Raw genomic sequence first — 24,482 nt, forward strand, 5'->3', positions numbered from 1 at the left:
CTTTGAAATTGTTGGAACCATTTCTGTCTCTCAGAGCCTTGGCTGTAGATAGCTCGACTCAGATGTCAGCTTGAGGGTCAGGTCAGCATTGAAGAAGGGTTTTTGGCTCCAAATCCTCAGGGATCCTTCTCGGTTCTGATCACAGGCTTAGAGTTTGAGGCCATTGAGATAGCTCTCTTTTCAAGAGAAAAGCTGCTTCCTTCCCATTTGGATCTATCCCAACATCTTTCTTTTTCTGCATCGACCTCCATTCTTTCTTATTGTCAGTGACAGTCAGCTCCCAAACATCCTGGGGAAGTACTCACTTTAAGTTTCCAGTCTGATTTGGATCAGTTGTTTGATGTGCCCCAATGTTAGATCAGTAAGAAAGAGGCATGTAAATGGAGGCATTTAGATTCATCAATCAAATCTGTCACAGAAGAAACAGATTTGGATGAAGGAGATGGTACTCCTAGATCCCCCTTTGGAGACGTCACTTTTGGCAAAACGCTATAATTAATGTGACAGAAGGTGGGTTTTTCCACTGGCACACCTTCCCTTGATGAATCTATGTTCCTGGAGGCTTTTGTGCTGACTCTTCTACTATCTGAGTGGTTCCTCCTCCTGATGCCCTTATTGACTTGGTAGCTCAAAGAGCCTGGAAGGACCCTGACACTGTGGAGCCCTTTCCAAAGAATGCAGACAAAATCTTAGCTGACCCCAAGGATAGGACACACTGGAGTAAAGGTTCCCCACTGGATGCTATGCTCATAGCAGCAGCCACTATGAAGGAGCTTTATGAAAAGAGTACATCTTTTCATTCCCCTAATGGGAAATCAAGGGCTATGGATGTATTTGGAAAATGGACTTTTACTTCAGCAACCATTTCACTTAGAGAACTGAACTACATGACTAATGTCACACATTTTTCATAAAGACTTGGCCAAAAGGCTTACCTTTTCTCTCTAACATAACTTATTGAAAGATATCCAAAATAAAGTGGAATTCCAGCTATCTAACCTTACATCTCTTTCCAGTGTTTCCATGTGACTGATTTCAAATACAGCTGATGAAATGTCAAGAGCAGCAGGCACAGGCAAAGAAATTCATTACCATGCCTAGATGTGGTTGTGTGATTTTGCGGAAGTCTTTAAGACATCTTTCATTAATGTTCCCTTTGATGGTTCTACTCTTTTTGGACCCAAGGTTAAAGGCACACTAACTAGAAGTGAACAGGATGGTAAGATCCTGCCTGCAGTGAGAATCTGCTTCTAAGTTTCTCAAAGAACCTTTTCCAGGAATCAAAGAGGAGGAAGGAAGATGTGGTTCAGAAAATCTCAAGGTTTTCACAAGACGGCTTCTTTGGACAAACCCTCCTGAGGCAAAGGGGAATAACTTTAATGGACATTAGCTTAGAGGAAGAGGAGGTCTGCAAAACCAATGATTTCACTAACCCTTTTTGGAGAAATCCTGAAGGTTTGCCTGGCTGTTGCTTTCTTGAGGCAGTCAGGTGGCACTTATCCCTGTACCCACAAACCTGGAGAGCCATCACTGTAGATTTTTGGGTGCTGTGGGTAATCACCAGGGGATACACCATTCCCTTGCTTTACCCTCCACAGCTAAGGAAAAGGATTTCCCAAGTGCCACCTCATCAATTGGAATCCATAATAGCAGAAGTCAAAAAACTGCTAGACAAAAGAGCCATCCACCAGGTCTTGCCAGACCAACAAGACTCTGGTGTCTACTCTAGATTCCTTTTACTGCGGAAGAAAACAGGGGGCCTAACCCATACTGGACCTCAGTCACTTAATCCTGTCTGTAAAGCAGACAAAGTTCTGGATGGTCATGGTTCAGTCCATTGTACATCTTCTCAGGAAGGATGACTGGATGTGCTCTATAGATATCCAGGATGCTTATTGTTATGTGAAAATACGCAAGCAATCAAGGATGTTGTTCAATATTAGGCTTGAAGCCAAGCAATATCAGTTCAGGGCTCTGCTGTTTGGGCTCACCACAGCCTCCAGGTATTCAGCAAATGCATGGCAGTAGTCATAGCCTATTTCAGGCTGCAATGGTTCCAGGTTTCCCATATTTGGACAGTTGGCTCCTAAGTGCTCCAACCAAGAATCTACTTACTCAAAAAAGGGACACTTTACTGCAGTTACTTCACTATCTAGGGATCACTGTAAATCTCTCAAAGAGTCAATTGACTCCCATACAGTCCATAGAATTCTTTGGATGCCGTCTGGATACCATAAGTCAGAAAGTTTTTCTATTTCCCCCCTTCCCAGAGTTCTGAATCTTCAGAAAGTAGTCACCCAATCCTTATCCCACCCTTCTCCATTCTTCTTCTTTTTCTTTCGGCTGTTCCCGTTGGGGATCACCACAGCGGATTATCCATTTCCATTTCTTCCTGTCCTCTGGATTTTGCTCTGTCACACCAACCACCTGCATGTCCTCTCTCACCACACCCATAAACCTTATCTTAGGCATTCCTCTTTTTCTCTTAACTGGTAGCTCCATCCATAGCATCCTTTTCCCAATATACCCAGCATCTCTCCTCAGCACATGTCCAAACCAAAGCAATCTTGCCTCTGGCTTTGCCTCTAAACTGTCCAACCTGGGCTGACCCTCTAATATACTTATTCCTAATCCTGTCTACCTTCATCACACCCAGTGCAAATCTTAACATCTTTAAGTCTGCCACGTCCAGCTCTGACTCCTGCCTTTTTGTCAATGCCACTGTCTACAACCCATATAACATAGCTGGTCTCACTACCCTCTTGTAGACCTTCCTTTTCACTCTTACTGGTACTCGTCTGTCACAAATCACTGTTGACACTCTTCTCTACCCACTCTTCCCTGTCTGTCCTCTCTTCTTCACCTCTCTTCCATACTTGCCATTACTCGGAACTGTTGATCCCAAGTATTTAAACTCATCCACCTTCTCCAACTCTAATCCCTACATCCTCACCATTCCTCTAACCTCTCGCTCATTCACACACATATATTCTGTCTTAGTCCTGCTGACCTTCATTCCTCTCCTCTCCTCTCTAGAGCATATTTCCACCTCTCCAGGGTCTCCTCAACCTGTTCTCTACTATCACTACAGATCACAATGTCATCTGCAAACATCATAGTTCACGGGGACTCCTGTCTGATCTCGTCTGTCAACCTGTCCGTCACCATTACAAATAAGAAAGGGCTCAGAGCTGATCCTTGATGTAATCCCACCTCCACCTTAAACGCATCTGTCACTTCCACCGCAGACCAAGCCATTGTCACACTACCTTTGTACATATCCTGTACCACTCTTACATACTTCTCTGACACCCCCGACTTCCTCAAACAATACTACAACTCCTCTCTAGGCACCCTGTCATATGCTTTCTTTAAGGCCATAAAGACACAATGCAACTCCTTCTGACCTTCTCTGTACTTCTCCATCAACACTCTCAGAGCAAACATCACATCTGTAGTGCTCTTTCCTGGCATGAAACCATACTGCTGATCACTAATCATCACCTCCCTTCTTAGCCTAGCTTCCACTACTCTTTCCCATATCTTTATGCTGTGACTGATCAGTTTTATCCCTCTGTAGTTACTACAACTCTGCACATCACCCTTATTCTTAAAAATCGGTACCAAAACACTTTTTCTCCAGTCCTCAGGCATCCTCTCACTTCCCAAAGTTTCATTAAACAATCTTCACCATTACCATCACCCTTCTCCGTTAGCACATCTAATTCTAAAGCTTCTAGGTCTCATGGATTCTATGATCACTTTGATACCCATCTTCCATTTCTATATGAAATCCTTCAGTAGATGTTGTCATTCCAGTAGTCACTGTTACATCACCTATTGAGTACCTGATCAAGCTTACTCCAGTATGCAAGACACATGTCAGCTGGTGGATATCCTCCCCCTTCTTTAAAGAGGTTGCCCTCTTTGTCATTCACCTCCATTAGCAGTGGTCACCATACACGCTTCCCTTTTAGGGTGAGGGGGCATTACATAAGGAAGACTGTTCAACATACATGGACAATGTTAGAGACCAACATCAGTGTTCTGGAAATGAGAGCAGTCCTTTTAGTACTGCAGTCATTTCAAGACTCTGTTCCAGAATATGTGATTTCACTTCAGACAGAAAATATGTCAGTAGCCTGGTGCATAAACAAGAATGGCAGACCAGATCTTATCCTCTATGTTGGGAAGCAATGACAGTGTGGGAATGGGCAGTATATTTCTGCTACTCTGTTATAGCAGTGCACATTCTGGAGATTTCCAGTGTGCTAGCAGATAGGCTAAGCAGAAACATTATTTGGCCTCATGAGAGGTCTCTCAATCGATCAGTGGCAGACTAAATTTTTTGCCAGTCGATCAGTGGCAAACTAAATTTTTTGCCAGTGGGGCCAACCTTGCTGTGACCTGTTTGCTTCCCACCGTAACAACAAATACATCAGTTACTTTGCTGTCATCCTTCCACAGGGTCAATCACTGAGGGACTCTTTGTCCACACTTGGCCCTAGGGCTTCTTTACTCTTTTCCCCTTTTCCCTTAATCATAAAATGTATTCAGAAAGCTAGGAGGTGGAAGGAGAAAAAGATTCTCATTACCCCTTCTTGGTCCTGAGAGATTAAGTTCCTATTTCTATGGTCTCATCTAATAAGTCCTTCTTGGACACTGGCTTACAGACTTGATCTTCTATCCTATTCTTCCGCGTATCCTGTCCTGGTCCTGGACACCCTGAACCTAACTGCTTAGTTTCTCCAATTATAACTATTGCCAGAGATTCCAGGTTCTCAGAAAAAGTAGTACCCATCCTGACAACTTCTTAGAAAGCTAGTACCAGGAAACTGTATAGAAGTAAGTGGAAAAGACTTTCATTCTGGACCATAGACAAGGGATTGTATTCCTTTTCAGCTCCTCTGCCATATATATTGGACTTTCTTTCAGGATTGTTCAGTAAAGCCTCTAGCTTCTCCAGTTTAAAAGTGCAAATGGTGCCAAGATTTAATTTTTATATTGGTCATAACTACAAACCTAGAGCATCACTGAGAGTTTCAAAGGCTTTTCTTAGAGAAACATTTCTTCTTAGACCTTCAGTAAGGGACCCCATTCTCCTTTGGGATGTCATACTAATGTTACAAGCACTCACAAAATCTCCATTTGAACCAGCACATTCATTAGATATTAAGATTTTAACTTGGTAAACAATCTTCCTGGTAGCAGTTACTTCAGCCAAATGAATTTCAGAATTATAGGCCCTTTCTTGAAACCTCCAAAGCTGTTTTTTTCACAAAGACAGAGTTTTCTTGAAACCAAACCCTTATTTTATCACTAAAGTGGCATCCGAATCCAACATTAACCAATCTATTAATTTGGTGGTATTCTTCCCAGAATATTTGAATGAAGGAGAATGTACCTCGCATTTGCTTGATTATCTTCTTAGAAGAAAAAGCTACAGAAAATCAGATTTTTGTGGCTTTTTCCAAAGCTAAGTTAGGCTGTGGTGTATCTGAGGCTAATCTTTCTAGATGGTGGTCAAATTGCATTTTGTTTGTTTATGATAAACTGGGTTTACATTTACCCAAAAAACTATAGCTCATTCCAATAGGTCAGTGGTGACTTCAGTAGTTTTTTAAAGAAATATGCCAGTTGATAAAATGTGTGCTGCTGCCACATGGTCTACAGTTCACACATTTGTGTGTCATTATAAACTGGATGTACAATCCAGAAATTGATGAACTTTTGGCTCTGCTATACTCAGGAATATCCTTCAATGAGGCCACCTAGAGAGCAGAGTAGCATGAAAGGGATGTACTCACCATAACAATAGATCCGTGTTGTCCTGTTTTTGTCTGGTTCAACATCCCTCCCTCTTTCCCCTTTCCAAATTTTTGCCTTTGGCACCTTGAAGAATGGGTGGTATTCTAGGAGTTTTGCATTCTGAATTTGAAATAGTCATGTATGTATGTAAAACTAGTGCTGCCATTATTTTATTTTTAGAGAATATGTTTAAGAGTTACTCTGTTCCTTTAGGTAGCAAACTCGATCTGAGGTACTCAGAGGGTGTAAGAAAGAGATTATGGGTAGGAGAGTAGTCAGTGCTGTGGATCCACACATTCGAAGGTGCTGAGGACAGATCCGAGTCAGATCTGAGTCCATTAGTTGAACCACTGATCCACTGAGATGCCCCTATGAATAGCCCAAACCCCCACCAACACCAGACATCTGCAGATGTTAGAAGAAGAAGCTTATAGTCTGCCTCTGTAGCAGGAAGACAATTGTAGTTGATAGATTCTTGTGCATAAAGATATCAAATGCAGTTTCAGGTATCAACCACAGCAGCATCACAAGGATGAAATGTTACAGAAAGTCAAATCAGCTTTCCTGTCAACATAATGAAAAGAATGCAAAGCTGGTGAACTTGGATGAACTCGTATATATCTATATCTATATATCTGTATATCTATACAAGTTCCATTCAACTCATCAAAGAGGCAACTTTTTGAACTGAAAAAAAGGTGGTGCAACTGATCAAAAATCAGCTGATTGAAATGTACTGGCTTTTTTCAGTGCGAGATTGCAGTACAGTGGGAATATGCCTTTTCTCCAATATAGTGTGATCTTGGAATTAGTCTATAAAATTAGCTGGGGGGTGTAGGGTGCAGGAGGGCTTGCCCGCCTTCAAAAGAACAGATTGTGTGTTCTTTCAAGTTTGTGATTTGAACTGGAATGTGTGTTTGAATCTTTGTGATTCAAACTATTTTAGTAGTATGACAGATGTTTGAAGTTTTAATTAAAAAAAAAAAAAAAATCGAAGCTTGAGATGTGGACAGGTAATTTTGTATGCTCCAATCATAACATCAGACATACAAGCTTGGAAACACTGTTTATTTTTGCAGGAGAGTGAGCTGTCCTGCATATACACCCCCCCCCCCCCACACACACACACTCTCTGCTAATTATATGCCAACTCTGAGCTCGCACAATCCCAGGAGAAGGGGCATATTCCCCAACCCCTGGGATTGTTGTTCTTGCACATCTGTCAACCATTTGTTTTGCCAACCAAAATCTGCCAATAAAACAGATGTTGATATTTGGCAAGTTGAACTTATTTTAAGTGCTGACAGGAAGTGCATGGATGAAAACTGACAATTGTGGCTACAGCCTCAGTGAGAAAAATAAGATCTGATGTTATCAGTTTTCATTCATTTCTCAACAGTTGGGTTCAGATCTGACCCTCAGATCTGACTCAGCTGTTATTTTATCTCATGGCCACTAAAAAACTCTTAAGCTCCTCCCTTACCCATAAAGCACCAGCCCTAACATACCCCAGATTGTGTTTGCCTCTTTCGTGTTTGGACACCTTGAGCTCTCGAGCATTTAAGATTAGAAATAAGTTTATTTCTCCTTTTTTGCTCCCTTTAACTTTTTACAGTGTAATATTTATAAATCCTCCCTTTTTAATTTTCTTTGGTGTACTCTTTTTAACCATAGCTGGTATTACTTTTCTTTCCATCTTATACTGTTCTTGGTGTAGCTTGAATTACCATTGTTGGTAATTTCTTTCTATATCTCTATCTTTAATAGTTTAAAACAAAACAAAAAAAACTAATTATTTCTTATTTCTATTTTCAAAATGTCTGAAAAAGGCCCTTCTGCCTATAAGAATTGCCAGAAATGTGGGCAGAAGTTGCCTCTATCAGATGCTCACAATTTGTGCGTTTATTGTTTGGGCCCAGACTATCTTCAGATAGACTGTTCTATCTGCAAATCTTTTAATCTGCGAACAGTGGCAGACAGGAAGAATAAATTAATTTTGAAAGGATTATTTCCCTCATCCTTTTCAGAAGCTATTTCCTGGGCTCAATCCCCAAATCCAAGACAAATGAGCCTTCATCCAAGTCTTTCAGGCCTTCAGAGTCCTCAACTCCCTCCTAAGAAACTAACACAGAGCCACCAAAGAAGAAGCATAGGTCAGATCCAAAAACTGCTCCTGCTCAGCCAGCTTCGGAGTTGACAAAGGCTTCCTCAGATCCTAGCTCTTTGGATTAGAGGCCTTTGCCTAGGAAAAGGTTTTCCCCATCTTTGGACCCGGTACCCTCAAAAGTACCTTCCCCTTACATTGAATCACGCTGGTACTCTAGGTCTCCATTGGTGGCTTCTTCTTGTTCTTCCAGAAATCTGACCCAGGCTGATGTGGACAGAATGATGAGGAAATTTCTCTCAGTGCAGATACAGATGAGAGTTCTTCCAGCTACTACCCTTTTGGGTCAGGAAGCCCGTGTTTCTACTGCTCCACCAATATCAACTCCTTCTGTGATCAGAACTATTGTTTCAGAGCCCCTGGATCTGAACCTTCTGGGTCAGTCTGGATCGGATCCAAAGATGTTGGTATCTTTAGCTTTGAAGATATCTCTGAGTGCATCGGTTCTGACATTTACATAGCTGGATGACTCTCAGACCCAAAGCATCCCTGACAGATCCGAGGCATTAGAGTCGACTCCAAAGTATTTGGAGCCATCTCTTCCCCTCAGAGCCTTGGCAGTGGACAGCTCAACTCCAACTTCTGCCTCGGGTGGACTGCCTTTGGGGCAGAGGGAGCTGACTTACTGGAAGCATGGCTTCTCGGCTCCACTGGCTTCCTTCTTTCCTGAGTGTTCTGTCTTTGATGTGGTGAAGAGAGTTTTCTCTGCCTTGGCAGAATGGATGGCTTCTACCCCCTTGGATCTTTCCTCTGAATCCTGTGTGTCTCTTATCCTTGAATGTCATCATTCTATGCCATAGGGACAGCCAGCCCAAAGTCTCCAGGTTACCCAGCAGGGTATTTCTATCTCTTCCAATACTTCTCTGGAGCGTGCCACCTAGAAAGTCCCTAGGGAGAGGAAGTGCAAGATGAGGCACTTAGACTCCCCTCAGGAGTCAATCACAGAAGATACTAATTTTGATAAAGGGGGAAGGTTCCCCAAGTTTACCAGCTGAAGTCTTCTGGAGTCATCTTAACCAGAGGGGTGGCTGCTCCACAGACAACCTTTCTCCAAAGGAATCAGTATTCCTGGAGGCCTTTGGGGCTGGCCCGTCTACACATCCTGGGTAACTCCACATGCCAATGAGATCATTGCCTTGATCTCTAGATGGGCAAGGAAGGAGCCTGATACAGCTGAGCCAATCCTCAAAAGACCAGATTGGATTCTGGCACCACCTGTTGGAAGTGAGTTTTGGAGCAAGAGAGTGCCCGTAGATGCTATGGTCATGCCTGCAGCCACTAAGAAGGAACGTATTAAGCAGAGTTCCTCTGTCCATCCCCCTAACAGGGAGTATAGGGCTTTGGATAGATTTGAGAAGTGTGTGTATTCTTCAGCGACTTTTGCCCTCAGGTCAGTGAACTACCTGGCACACTTTACAAGACTACAAAGGGACTTGATAAAGGAACTGTCAAACTCCTTTTCTGTGACCAGTACTGCTGAGACTCAGGCTTCTGTGGCCTTACAGTTGGCTACCCTGCAATCTATTTCTAATTCGTCCATGAGGCTTATCTGTTATGCAGCTGAAGGTACCTCAGGAGTTGCGGGTTCAGGCATTTCCATCAGGAGGCATGCCTGGATGAACTTATGTGATTTTGCAGAACCTTCAAGTCCCTGTTCATCAATGCACCCTTTGAAAACAGTCCAAGGCACTTGGTCCCCCAAAGAGGCCAACATGCATATCAATGTCCTGAAAATGAGAGCAGTGTTCTTAGCACTGCAGGCCTTCTAAGACTCTCTCCCTTTCAGGACCATTGCGATACAGACAGTATGTCAGTAGTTTTGTACATCAGGCAAGGAGGAACCAGGTCTTACCCCTTGTGTCAAGAAGCCCTCTTAGTGTGGTAATGAGTGATCTCATCAAATCGGTTTCTGATAGCAATGCACATTCCAGGGAAGTCCAGCGTGACAGCAGACAAATTGAGCAGGTCCATTCTATTACCTCATGAGTGGTCTCTCAACATAAATGTGGCAGAAATGATTTTTCACCAATGGGGCCAGCCTTGCTGCAGTCTCTTTGCATCTCCCCTAAACAACAAGTGCAGCAGCTTCTTTGCCCCAATCTCCCCTCCAGAGCAATCACTGAGAGATGCTATACTGCACAGTCTCCTCTATGCTTATCCCTTGACTCCCTTGATTCCCAAATTTCTGCAGAAAGCTTTCTGGTTGAAGAGCAAAGTCATCTTCATTGCAACTTACTGGCCTTGACAGATTTGGTTCCCATATCTTTGGCTTCAACTAATTTACCCACTTTGGATTATGGATCAGACATCCTGTCTCACCTGACAGTCATGATTCATCCAGATATCTCAAACCTCAAGCTAACAGCGTGGTTTCTCCACTTCCTTTAATAGCCAGACAACTATGCTGTCTTCCCCTGTGCATCATATACTTTTATCTTCCCATAAACCTTCTACAAGAAAACTTTACAGAAGTAAATGGAAACGGGTTGTGTTTTGGACACTTCAGAAACATATTGACCCCTTTTCAGACCTTGTGCAAGGTGTCCTTAAGTTTTTGGCTACAATTTTTCATGAAGGAGCTAGCTCTTTGACCATTAGGGTTCAATTAGTAGCCATCCCTAAATTTCATATTGGATTTGAAAACTCCACCTTGGCTTCGTCTAAACATTGCAAGGCCTTCTTGAGAGGTACCCTTCTTTTGAGACCTCCTTATAACGATCCAACTCCCCCATGAACTTAAATGTGGTACTGCAGGCCTTGATTCATTCCCAGTTTGAACCAGCAGCAAAATGTGATCTTAAGTGACCTGGAAGACTATTTTTCTGGTGGCTATCACCTCTGCTAGAAGAATTTCAGAACTTCAAGCATTGTCTTCTAAACCTACCCACTTGATTTTTCATAGGGAAACCAGTCCTTCTTTCCTTCCTAATGTGGTGCCAGAATCTAACATCAAGCAGTCCATTAATCTGCCAGTTTTCTTTCCTAAATTTGCAAACAAATTTGAGTGTATGTTGCACTTATTGGACGTTCACAGACAATTACATTTCTACTTACACAGAACAAAAGAAATTAGAAAGATGGATCAATTATTTGTCTCCTTTGCAGACTCTAAATTGGATATATCAATTGCAAAGGTAACTTTAACCAGATGGCTGACAGATTGTATATCATTTGTCTACAATAAGTTTGGTTTATCCTTACCAAAACCTTTAAGAGCCCATTCAACTAGGTCCATTGCTACATCTTCAGTGTTTCTGTCGAGGGCTTCCATGGATGACATATGTGCTGCTGCAAACTGGGCCAATCCTCATACCTTTATTACATATTACAAACTGGATCTGGTCTTCAGGGGAAGATCAGCCTTTGGGTCAACTGTGCTCAGGAATATCCTTCCTTAGAGCCCACACAGGAATTTAGGTAGCTGGGGACTCTGTCCCAGCTGTTGAGGAATGACTGAAAATTTACAACATCAAATAAAGAAGTTATGTACTCACCATAACACTCCATCTGTGTTGTCCATTTTAATTCTTCCTCAACTCCCCATCCACCAATCCCCAACATTTTTCACATTTGATTTCTGGAAGAATGAGAGTTTATAAGGACACAACTGTACTTCGTGTTGATCCCCAGATATGACTTCTTCTGTCAGGAATTTTATATTAGTATTTCCTACTTTATGTCAACCAGCAAACAAGATCTGAGGTAAGTTAGGGGTCGGGGCATTATGGGTAAGGATGAGCACAAGACTTTTTTGATGGCCACAAGCTAAAATAATGGCTGAGTTGGATCCATGGGTTGGATTCAAACCCAACTGTTGAGGAAGAATGAAAATGGACAACACAGATGGAACGTTATGGTGAGTACATAAATTCTTTTTTCACAATTTTTAAAACAAGAGGTAATACAAATACAGTAATTACAAGAAAGGTTATATACAATGAGCAAATTCTCCTTAGTGGATTAGGCGCTGTAAAAGCTTTCTTGTTCCTCCATCTCTATGTCTGGAATCAAAGAGGAAGTGGTGAAGGGTGTCTGTGGCTTCCAGAGTGGGCTCCCATATAGCATGATGCAGTTTCATCCATGCTTTTGCCAAAGCAAAGGTTGCAAGCTCAGATGTGTACCTGCACAGAAGGCAACTCATTCTAAGTGGATTACTAACTACATAACATTTTCCATCAGATGGATAACCACTCATTGGAAAAATGCTGCAGTCAGAGGCCACTCTACTGGGGTCATTGATGCTTCTTGTATTTGCTTCAAATTGTTTGTATTTCAGAAGTCTCTGTTACTCCTCATTTCACACCTTCACCAATCATCATTGTCTTGTCTGTAACTGTACGAGATGCACTTTGTTTGGTGCAACTGTACTTCAGAATTCAGCCCTCTGATGTTACCCCCTGAGCTGTCCTGAAGCCATACATCTCAAGCTCTCAGCACAAGAAACCTGGACAAAGCCAGAAGTAATGGGGGAACAAAGGCCCAAAAATATGGACAGATTTTAAAAATTGCTCCTATGAATTTAGAAAGTTGCTAGAATAACAGGTTTTGAATTATTGTATATTTTCTGAAGGACACAAAGTTGGAAACTCAAATGTCTGTCATTATTTAATATTATTTATTGACTTCAAATCTCAGTAATTTGCTAGAAAACCACAAATTTTATGAAGAAAAGACCAAAATATGAGGCAAAAGTCTGGACATTCTGTGAAAATCTGGACAGTTGAAAGGTATGCTTGCACTTCCACCCTGCTGGATCCAAGCCAGCCATTGACTAAACACAGAGTTCCTAAAGTAAGATACAATAAATGTGTTGTTACCATATTAGTTGATCCGTGAAGGAACCTTCCAGTTTTGGTCCCTAATACCGTTGCCATCACCCTATGTGTGAGCAGTCTTTCTATTCAGCCTTAGTTGTATTTCCTTGTATATTCCATATTATCCATACAGGTGACATGTCTTCATTGTTACTTTTTGATTTCTAGTAATGTGGCTGTTCAGTGGCTGGGGTGAAGTGGCAGTGTCAAGAATTTGATTTCATTCATACAGAAATCGTATTACATCAGTGCATCTGCTGACATCAGGTGCTCATGCCCCCAAACATGAAAGCACCTGAGAAAAAAAGGTGTTAACTGTGATGTATAGAGAGGATGATCCAATCTTTGACACATCAGATACACTCCCTCATAGTTCACCTGATGTAGTAAAAATGTGTCTTATTTAAAATGTATACCTGAAACAATTGCACTTTCTTTAAAATTAAGTATTCATTCAGTTTCTCTTCGTTTATCGGACTAGGTAGTATGAAAACCCTGCACCTCATGCTTTCTGTCACAGTGTATGTCTAAGGTTAGTTGTGTACAATATTGGGGACGTTGTGTTTATGGTCAGAACAGGGGAATTTATTTAGAAAGGCATACTTTGACATCAGAGTGAAGATAGTACTGGAAGTTGTGACATATCTGAAGTTAAAGCAGGGGCAGTACTGATACAGCACTTAGTATTATGTTTGAGCAAAGCGGGGTGTCTGCACTAGAATATTCTAGTTTCACTTAATACAGTTGTCACAAAGTGTGAGTTTATCAACAGTAACTTCTGTTCAATAATACTGAATAATCTGTTGTGTTACAGGAAGTTAATTATTTCTGCCATCAGCCTTACTAGGCCATGACACTGGGGAGAGAATGTTGTTAACATCTGCATTTTTAGATTTTCACCCTGGCTTTAACCAGGGTTTCGGCAGCCTAGCATTTGAGCCTGTTTTCCATATTTTAAAGATTCTTTGAATAATTGCCATTCGAGGTGTCATTTTAAATGCTGTTTGAAAACATCTTAAGTGTTTTCTAGTTATAACCTTAATGTTTAAATAATACTATTTGTTATGTAGAACTAGACATGCTCATAAATTCTGATCTTTGGAACGAAGGGAATGAAAACTAAGCCAACAATCTGCATTTTAGTGGAACAGCTTCCACCTTCCCAAAATACACTTGTATGATCCACTGAGTGATGTGGCTATACACAAATCCCAGCAGTGCACACTCTCTTTTTGCATGGCTCTGATCATTCTTGTACCCTGCAAGCAGAATAGACCTTAACCAATTAAAATAAAGAATACCAATCCCCGTGCAGATGATGATTATTCTGGAGTGCTGGACAGCTGTTTAATCTTACAGGAATGCTGAAGAAGTTCAGCCTCAAACAAGTACAGTTTCACTCGTGTTAGATGAGATGGTTTCTTGTGTTACTGTTTTGTTTCCAAGCCACTTGTGTTCTGTCCATTCTGGTAGAGTGTTTGTCTGTACTCTGTCTCTGTTTTGCAGTCTGTAGAGATGAGAGAGATGGGAAAAGATGGGTATTCGGACAGTGAACACTATCTCCTTATGGATGGGCCTGGGCGTGCTGCCTCAATGCCTCGGCTCCCAGCAGAAAACCAAGTGAGCAACTTTTTATCATCTTACCTCATTGGGAAAAACCCTTTATTTTCTGTTCCATGAATTACAATGTATTTACATGGTAATAGTAAAGAACATAAATATATATAGCTATATATATATATATATATATATATATATATATATATATATATGTGTGTGTGTGTGTAATCTTAGGCACTGCATTGCTACTGCAATGCTATAAGGCAAATAGTTTGACTGGCTAGTGTCATTACACTGCAATAACACAAATAATTTAATTATACTCCCTACTTTTCTTTGCCAACTGGCCTGTAAAATGTCTCACCATTAAAGGACTTATGAACATACATATTTCTCAAACTAAGCTTTTATTCATTATAATATGCACAAGCAACTACTTATAAACTGCTCATAAATTTTTATTAGTGTTTTAATCACTGGAATCACAATGCTTTTTGCTTCAGAATTTGCCATGCAGTTAGCCAGCAGATGAAGCTTTGAGCATTATCAAATGATTTTGTCCATCATGCTCTGAGCAGTAAAGTCCTAAACAGATTATGCTGTTGCTTAAATAATACAAATATTTTAAATACATCTGTTGCATGCTACAATATCATCAGTAACAGCATTATGTATATTAAGTATGCTGAGACAAAAAAATCATATTTTTTATAACTTGTTCATTACGGTGTAAATACATAATACAAAGAATAACAGCAAGATTTTTACCAGAACAAGAAATTAGTTGTTCTAACCAATTATCTGCTTTTCTTTTCTGACTCATTGCTGTTTTTTTTATTAGTCATATAAATTCACGTCCATTAAAAATTATAGAAGTATTCAAAGCAATTTGGTATTTTAAGTTATATCACACTAATGCAAGACTTCTGTGGTACAAATATAACAAACACTTTATCACAGAATTCCATCCACAGATATTGTGTGACTTCCAAGGGCCAGTTAGAGCTGTTTTACTTAGGTCTCCATAAACAAACATGTTATTTGTAAAGTTCTGTCTGCAAGCTTTATGTTGCAAAGACATGGCTCAGTAATTAGTCACAGCTGTGACTAGAATTCTATCTGAAGATGTGCATTGTGTTTTGCTTACAGAGGCAGCTATCAGTAGCATTTACAAACATTATTTGGACCCAGAGCCAGTCAGTCAGAACTCATTCAGAGCTGTTTACAGAATTCAGTGTTATCTTGACTTTATGCAGATTTAGTCTGTTGCATGTGCCATCTGAAAACAGTGTGTGACTCTTGCACACACAAAATCACAACAGTTACTTAACAGCTCTACCTACAAACATAATCTTGTTGTACACTTTAGTCCAGTTGCTACTCCGAGTTTGATCTGTATGCATATGGTCCCATACATTATCCATATGGCTGTTGCATATCACTTCTTGTGCAAAGCATGGTATACCCCCAAGTTGGGAGCTCCAACACTAGTCATGCATTTACTGCAGAATCCCACTTGCAACCATGGCTCACATGGCTAAGAATTCTGTCTGTAGAGATTCTGCTGTCAGCTAACTTATGCAACTGCCATCTGGACCTTCACATTGTTCTGTATCCATCTGTTGTCATTATTTAGAGTTCCATAATACCATATTACCCCACAACCACTCAAAAATACTCAGCACCATTACCTCTGGTTTTAGCAATACACATAATGCAGTGCAGGAGCTAGTCAAATATGCTACTCTGTCACACATGAACAAGGGGCTTTTTCACCCAGGTGAAAATTCTTTGTCAAGTGTCCCAACCAGGAACAGTAACCAATACATCGCCTAATTATACATTTTAGCCAGTGAGCTAGCTGGAAGTGTTCCACCATCACAAGCTGCAGTCAGCATTTCCATTTGACACATTAATATTTAGCATGTGTGTATAAAAACATTACTTTGGTCCATTTGGAAATACATGGGCTTGCAAGTGCTACCTTCATTTCTATTTAGAAATGTTACCGCACATTGGGAGAATCATTGCATGGCCTTCTGATTACATTTTGTTTAAAACTCAAGAATAAATAGCATCAGTACGACGGATTTCTTCTGATGCAAAGAAATCTGAAGAAAAGAACAGCTAATTCCTTTGTTCTGTGTCTAGCAAATGCAGTAATTAACATGGAACTGACAAGTAAAATAAAGGGTTATCCCTGCCTGTCCGCCCCTATGAACCAAAGCAAATGTCCTGTACACAATGAATGCCCTTGATACCTACCAGCACTTCAACAACAGCTGAAATAGAACTGTGTTACTTGACATCATTTTTCTTTTCTAATTTTGTTGGTAGTGGGAGAGTCAAGGCTCAAACATCTTGTGCTTTACATTAACTTTGATGATGCTGAAACTCCCAATTCCAGAGTTACAGCATCACAGAAAAAGGCTGTCTTACTTTATGTGATGTTTACTGTGAATTATAGGAAGTTATCACTCTTCCAGGAACTAGTCTTCGCTACTGAGTTACACAAATATATTCTGATCCATACAAATTCAAATGCTAGCCTGCACTGGTGATGTCGAGGGATAAATCTCTGACTACTGCCCAAGCGACTTTAGTTTGATTAGAAGCTCAATTGCTTAACAACTCATGCTGTGAGGATGAACATGCCTACCTGGGGGGGGGGGGGGGGAGTGCATGCACTTGGATGCCCCTCATGGGTGACCCTTATTGGAGGCAGAGGATGTGTGAGGTGTAATCTACTTGTGGTGACATGGCTATAGCTGAGTTGCTGCAGAGGCAGGACTGTATGCTAACAATCCTATTGCACATCCTTGCTTGCAATGGATAAGTGTGTGCAACGGGTGGTAACTTAGGAACAAAAACATTCCTCAGTAGCAGTGTGATGCTACCCTGCGAAGCTCCAGTCTCCTCACTGTTCCTGACTGTGGGTTGAAGATAGTCTGTGGGAAGCTAGTCGGGTTTAATAGATCCAGTGAACAAGGAGAAACCACTAGAAGCACCTGATGAACATTTGTAAGGAGTCAAAAGTCCCCCCACCAAAAAAAAAAAAAAAAAAAAAACATTGAAATGCTATGGAAGCCAGAATTTTCTGGAGAAATGCCAGAAATGCCATAAAGACAGATAAGTTTGTGCATGATGCCACAAGAGTTAATTTGTGCTGTTTGGTTTATCTTACCACCATGCCTTGACTACACTGATTGCAGTTTTCTTCACTGTCACATGCGACATGCAGTTCAGATATGACAGTGTCCACCCAGTGTAAGTCTGAACACTGTATCACCACAACAGAATTCAGATATTAATCCAAGTCCTCTGTTCACTGTTCATAGCTTGTATGTCCAAGCTTGCTGCAGCAGAGTCTTGCTAAAACCTTTACCTGATATCTTCGGGGGCTGGAAGGGGCTAGTTTCCTCCATCAGGTAAGCTGCTTGTATGATACTTGGGATTGAACAGTAACTGACACTAGGTCCTTCCATTCCCCAGTTCTTGTACTAATGTCAGTGACTTGGTATTGTCATTTAAGTTTGTCTGCTGCATTAGCTCTCCTTGTCATTACATATTGTTTTACTTAACATTTCTACATTCCTATTGAGTGATTCCGTGAAAAGTAAATGTCTTCTATTAATATGTCTTGGCTGATTTGATCATCACCAGCACAAGGCATATAAATACCTTCCAATACACCAGAATTGTTTTGTAATTAGTACCTAGGCAACTGTGCTGTTTTTCCTTGGACGCCTGCACCATAGACATTCATATGGTAAGTTGGGACTGAATCCCTGACTTTTGGACTCTTTGCCGAGGGCTATTCTTAGCACAACAGGAAGAGACCTTGTACTGTTTTACCTTTCCTGGGATGTTGATGGCCTTCAGTGATGTGTAACATGGACAGTCACCATCTTCAAAGAGGATTGCTGAAAGCAGAGTGCAGAGTGGTAATGTTTTTACAGAATACTAATACTTAAACTCCTTTATGAACATGTAATGTAAATGTCGCAGCTGGTGTATTACTTAACTCTCCTTCCTGCTGATGCTGTTACATTACTTATTTACACTTCAGCCTTTCTTTTTTTGCCTCGACTCACAGATGGTATCATTCATGTTTATTCAGCATCTTTAGTCATGCATTAATCCAGCTGAGTAACCCCCCCCCCCCACATTGAACCCAGCACTGGATTAGAGAAAGTATAACCCCACCCATACTTTCTCTACCTTGCAAAAGTGCCTACACTCAAAAATATTCATTGTCATCCTATTCCTTACCACCTTAATGATTCTTTTTTTAATCACCCTTCCTGCCTTTCTTGCCTTTCAAATTGTCTTTTACAGCTACTTTTGCTACATCTGTCGTCCATGTGTTCAGCCTTTTCATCTGTCTTTCCTTTGCAGATAATACCGCAGCAATATCCAGTGCCAGTTGGAACTAGTAGTTTATATGTTATGCAAATGTCATCCTCTCTGCATATTTTCTGAGTTAGCACTTCACCAGATTCTAAATTATTCATGCCTTTGTTCCTATGCTTACGATTACTAGTTGACTCTGTAGTATTACCACCACAAATGCTTCCTTCTAGAGTCAGCTACATAAATGCTTCATAGATTTGTGACTATTACCCTCCTTTTACTTTGTCAGTTTATATTCCAGCAGATTCTGAATTATGTGTGTTTCTGTTTGAATTATGTCTGTACTGCCTCTATTATTCTATAACTGTGTTGTACTGGGTACCTCATTTATTTAGCTACTTATGTATTTCTTGATTTTGTTAAATGGCGGTAGAGCCCTGATCACAGCAGATCAATTTCAGTTTCAGCCCTGATGAAGCAAACAGAAGTACAGGCAAAGCAATGACAATACAGTGAGAACAAGGGCGATTGGTGACTTCAAATCAAAATGGGGGTTGCAGGAGACAGCTGAATGGGTGTGGCCAACAGGAAGTGATTTGACCAACTACAAAGGGGTGGAGCTATGCTAAAACTGCAAAAACTGGGACTTTAATTAAATATGCTGCCCTGGGTGCCACTGCCAAACCGTAATTATGAGAGTCCAATCAAGACAAAATGAATTGTAGAAGAAAAAAAAAAATATTTCAATGCATTGGCTACATGACAGCTTTTACTTAATATCTAGATGGAAACAAAAAGGTTGCGAGGCATGAAAAAATAAATTACATTTTAAATACATTACTGGAATGCCAGTCAAAATCAATTATAAAAAAAAACAAGCAGCACTCAACTCAAACCACTTCTCCTTGGACTACAGTTCTAATTATAATTTATATTCAGCTTTATAAAAGTACCAAGTAACATGCTGAAAGTAGCAATTTGTGTGATACCCCCACTTGTAAAAATATTTCTTATCCAAAAAAGACCTACTGCCTGACAACAACTATCTACTTGTTTCATGGGGAAAACATGATCAAAGCAAAAAAATGAACAGCAAACAAGAAACAAGCTCAAGATAAATTGCTTAAAGGATTACTGCACAGGTTATGGACCACACACGACAAATTGGCATTCTGTTTAGTTTATGTGTAAAGCCTGAAAAGATGACTGCAAGTCTCCAACAAATGTAATGAGCTTCTGAAAATACTGTAATACTGTCCTTTATTATGAATACTGTCATATGCATTTCAATACTTAAGGCTTGTACGCTGTCTAGTTATGTAAATATTCTCTGCATGGCAAAAACAAAAAGGCTTTCAGTGTTGGTAATTCTTTAACAGTATGCTTATTAAAGCTTACTTACATCTTACAGTCTTAGACAAGCTTACCTGATGGTCATTAAAGCATTGCTACTTAAACACAGAGCAACAGGCTCTGCAACAACATGCATTTTCTGAATAAGAAGAAGCATAAATCAACAGTACAAAAATATGACAGAAAACCAGAACATTCTGCAAAATCAAGGACAGATGAAAAGCCACTGTAGTACTTGTGTCTACCTTGGATGGGGGGATACTCTGCACACTTAACACTGCATAACTGCTCCTTGCCTTGCTTGGACATATCCAGAGTCACTATGTGGGGGAGTGGGGTGCAACAAGTATGTCACAATTTGAAATGTCTCTGACTGACGGTGATGGCCCTGGCACATTTGTCATACCTCTCAACCTCAGAGCAAGATATCTGAACAAAGCCATAAACAGAATTGGGAAAAAAGGCCAAAAATAAGGACAATTTTTAAATATTGTTCTTATAAACTTAGAAAGATAATGGAATAGTAGGTCTTGCATTAGTATGAATATTCTGAAGAATATGAATTCTAAAACTCAGATGTCTGTCATTATTTTCTAACTTCAATCTTTAATGATTTGCCACTAATTTGACAGAAAACCACAATTTTATGAAAAAACGGACCAAACATGTGATGCAAAAATATAAAATGGCCAACAATACAGCTGGGAAACTGTCAAAGAAGGGACACTCTTTTAATATTAGTACTGTTAACTTGAGCAGCTGACAAAATAAGAGAATCTACATGCATTTCTGAAATTAAAAGTAATCTATAACTCTGATCATTACAATTATTTATTAATTGCAAACCCTCCACGGTTTCTTCCAAATTTGCAATTTTGCAGAGGGATTATTAGGGGAAGAGCAACATTTTGAGCCAAAATCAGGGACAGTTGAAAGGTTTGGATATACCTAATTCTATAAAGATATTTATTTGCACTTACCTGTCATCCTCTTAACGCAGGAAATCTGGACAAGGCCAAATATATTGGGGAACATATAAACAGTACTAAAAATTGCTCTTGTATAAACTTAGTTGACAGAACAACAGGTCTTGCTTTAGCATGCATTTTTGTGAAGAGTATGAAGTATGAAACTCAATGTCTGTCATTATTTAGTGACTTCATTCCTAAATGATTTGCCAGAAAACCACAAATTTTATGAGGAACAAACCAAAAATAAGCAAAAATCTATTCATTCTGCAAAAATCTGGGCAGTTAAGAGGTATAGTTCAGCCAGGCCTGTCTTAGTTTGCCGCCCTTCGCCCCCCCTCACAAAATCATGGTCGAATGGGGCCTCCCCCCTGCAGCTATTCCAATGTCCATTACTATTTTGCCCCATTTACCATAAACACTGTAATGTGCATACTGCTTTACTTCTGCAATGATTTGGATTTCATTTAAAAGCTTTATTTTACATTTTACAGTACAAACACTAATAGACATCTGCTAAACAAAGCAATGCAGTCTCACAGTGAAAATAGACTTAGCATTACAACTTCTCTGCCTTTGAAACTCACATTCATTGAAACAGCATTGAAATCCACATTCAAAGAAAATACATCTGGTCAGTGGCAGATAAAGATTAGCTTTGTACTGTTTTCAAATCATAGGCCCCTTGCACAGGAAACATGCATGTGTTCTTTGATACACCTTCCTGATTGTGTTAAATTATATTCTTTGTATATAAAAAAAAAAAAAAATAAGACGTTTTTTGTAATATTGCTATCTCTATTATCTGTATAACTCCTGTTTTTAACTTTGTAAAAAATTCTGTATGATTCTTGGAGCTTTTCTCCCTGGGCCTCTACTGAAAATGGACATGTCTCCAGCTAGACTAGCCCGGTCAACAAATGTAAAATAAAACAAATAAAATAAATAAATAAATAAAAAATACAGTACAGCTGTTAGAGGGCGTTTTAAATTTATTGTTTTGAACATTTTTCCAGTCAACAATAAAACAAAATGCATGCACCAGTAATGACAAAGCTGCCCAGTTCAGAACATTTCCATCATAAAAGTCTACTCAAACATCTACAATCCACCAGTATCAGTAAATATGCACAATCTCTGCAGAAGTAAAAGTCATTCATCTAAATAATTCCACACTAAAGAGATCTATAACTAATGAAGAGGTTGCTGCTAGCAAACAACTTTATATTTTATTATTTCATCTACAAATAAAGTGCCTATTGCCATAGAGGAATAAATAGCCTATGTTACATTAAAAAATGATAAGCTAGTAATATTGCAATAGGGAATGGATGGCAAACTGATAACAGGTTCATCATTACTAGGTATCTCCGCCAAAGAGGACATTCTCAGGACTGCAGCATCCACCCCCTTTAAAAGTACAACACCACACAGTATTAGCAATGCATCTATATACTGTGGGAGTAGAACCCACAGACTTCTGCATCAAAAGCAAGTATACTACCTGTTGTGCTATTAACAATACAAGCAGACTCAGCATAAGCAGCATTAAACTTGTCTTCAAGCTCTCAGCTCCTTGTAAAATCCACTCGACACTCAACTGTATCTCTCAACTTTGAAGCACAAGAAATCTGGAAAAAGCCAAAATTTATCGCGGGGGGGGGGGGGCAAAAGTCCAAAAACTACAGCATATTTTAAACATTGCTTGTATAATCTTGGAAAGTTGCTAGAATAAAATGCTGTGCTACCACCATGCATTTCACTGCCAAGTCCTAAACCCTGAACCCTGTGCACTACAGTCAGAGCAACATACCACTATGCCAAATCAGCTGTTTCATGAAGGACAAGTTGACTGAAACTTAAATGGCTATCATTTAGTGAATTCAGTTAGGCCACAGTGGTGCAGCGGTTAGCATTGTCACCTCATAACAAGAGGTTCTCCAGATTGATTCTCGGCTGGAGTGCCTTCTGTGTGGAGTCTGCATGTCCTCCCCATGGTTGAGTGATGTTTAAAGACATGCAGGTAGGTGCGTGCGTGAATGGGTGTGCCTTTGTTGAAGGTTGGGCATCAGGCTGGCACCTCAGCACCGTAAAAATCTATTGCCAATCATAAGCAAACTGGTATTCTGCTGTGGTGACCCCTAACCGGGAAAAGCCGAAAGACATTGCTATTTAGTGAATTCAGTTCTCACCATAGCTCTCAACCTCTTAGCACAAAACACCTACACAAAGCCAATAATGGGGGAATACAGTGCCCAAACATATTTAGTGAATTCAGTTCTCACCATAGCTCTCAACCTCCTAGCACAAAAAGCCTGGACAAAGCCAATAATGGGGGAATACAGCCCCCAAAAAAGGGACACATTTTGAATACTGATCTTATAAACAGAAAATTGCTATAATAAAAGGTTTTGTGTTACCATGTACTTTCTGAAGAATATGAAGTCTGAAATTCAAATGCCTGTCATTATTTCAAAATCCAGAAAACCACAAATTTCACAAAAACAAAAATATGAGGCAAAAATTTCACAAGTGGTGGTGGGTAGAGAATTCAAGCTCATGCTACCTGCTCCCAAGGTACTGAGTTTGAGTCTAGCCACCAGGTATATTGCCTGAGTTCTCTCTAGCCCCCAGGTATATTTAACTGGGGCATTTTACACACCACACACACACACACACACACACACACACACACACACACACACACACCCTACCTCAGCTCCATTGAAGCCCAGTTTCCTTCCAAGTCCATTGCATCAGCACTAGAAGCCCAGTTTCCTTCCTGCAGTAAAATCCATTGCTGCAAAGTTCATCCATAGCCCACTAGAGCAAAGTCCTTCCCCTTTCCGCGAGAGCAAGCTGCTACCCAGCCTGCAGATGTTGCAGTCCGATCCCTTTCCAGTCTATGCAGTTGTAACTGTATAGACTTCTGGGATCTCTGCTGTTGAATGCTGTTTTCCCAATCCAGACTGTCTCACCAGCAGTCCAGGACTGGTTGACCGACAGTCCGGATATCGGAAAACGCCGGGAGTGCACATGCGCAATGTTCTGGGACTCGCTTTTGTTTTCTTTCATTTTTTACAGCTTTTTTTCTTTTCTTTTCTTTCTTTTTTACAGCTGGCAGGGCTGCAGTCCTGCAGGCCAATAGCACGAGCTGCCCCTGAATGAGAATAGCATACAAACAACTGAAGTAAAGAAAAGGTTACTACATTATAGTAGTCAATGCAATAAAAGCAAATGAAGCTATAGGACTAAAAAAGAGATTGCGATTACTGGATGTACAAAAAGTATTTACAAAGCTAGGCATTGTATACAGTCAGAGAGTGGAAGGGGGTATAGGACTGGGGAAATGGAGGAGTGAGTGGGTGTGGGAAAGGGAAGAGGAGAGGGAAAACAGTGCGCTTTATTAAAAAGGGCCTTCTCATTGCACTGATTGGCTGCAAAATGCATTCACTTGCAAGC

General features: G+C 40.3%; 1 protein-coding gene across 1 annotated transcript in view; it reads left to right on the top strand.

The window, feature by feature from the left end:
- LOC122810833 (voltage-dependent P/Q-type calcium channel subunit alpha-1A-like) overlaps nucleotides 1–24,482 on the top strand; it is an 874,328-nt gene that overhangs the window by 544,277 nt on the left and 305,569 nt on the right. Inside the window, exon 7 of the mRNA XM_044082387.1 lies at nucleotides 14,293–14,406. Coding sequence (XP_043938322.1) covers nucleotides 14,293–14,406 — 114 coding nt within the window. The remainder of the gene's footprint in view (nucleotides 1–14,292; nucleotides 14,407–24,482) is intronic.

Source organism: Protopterus annectens, chromosome 9.part0, assembly GCF_019279795.1.
Source record: "Protopterus annectens isolate FY-2018-M chromosome 9.part0, PAN1.0, whole genome shotgun sequence".
NCBI lineage: Eukaryota > Metazoa > Chordata > Ceratodontiformes > Protopteridae > Protopterus > Protopterus annectens.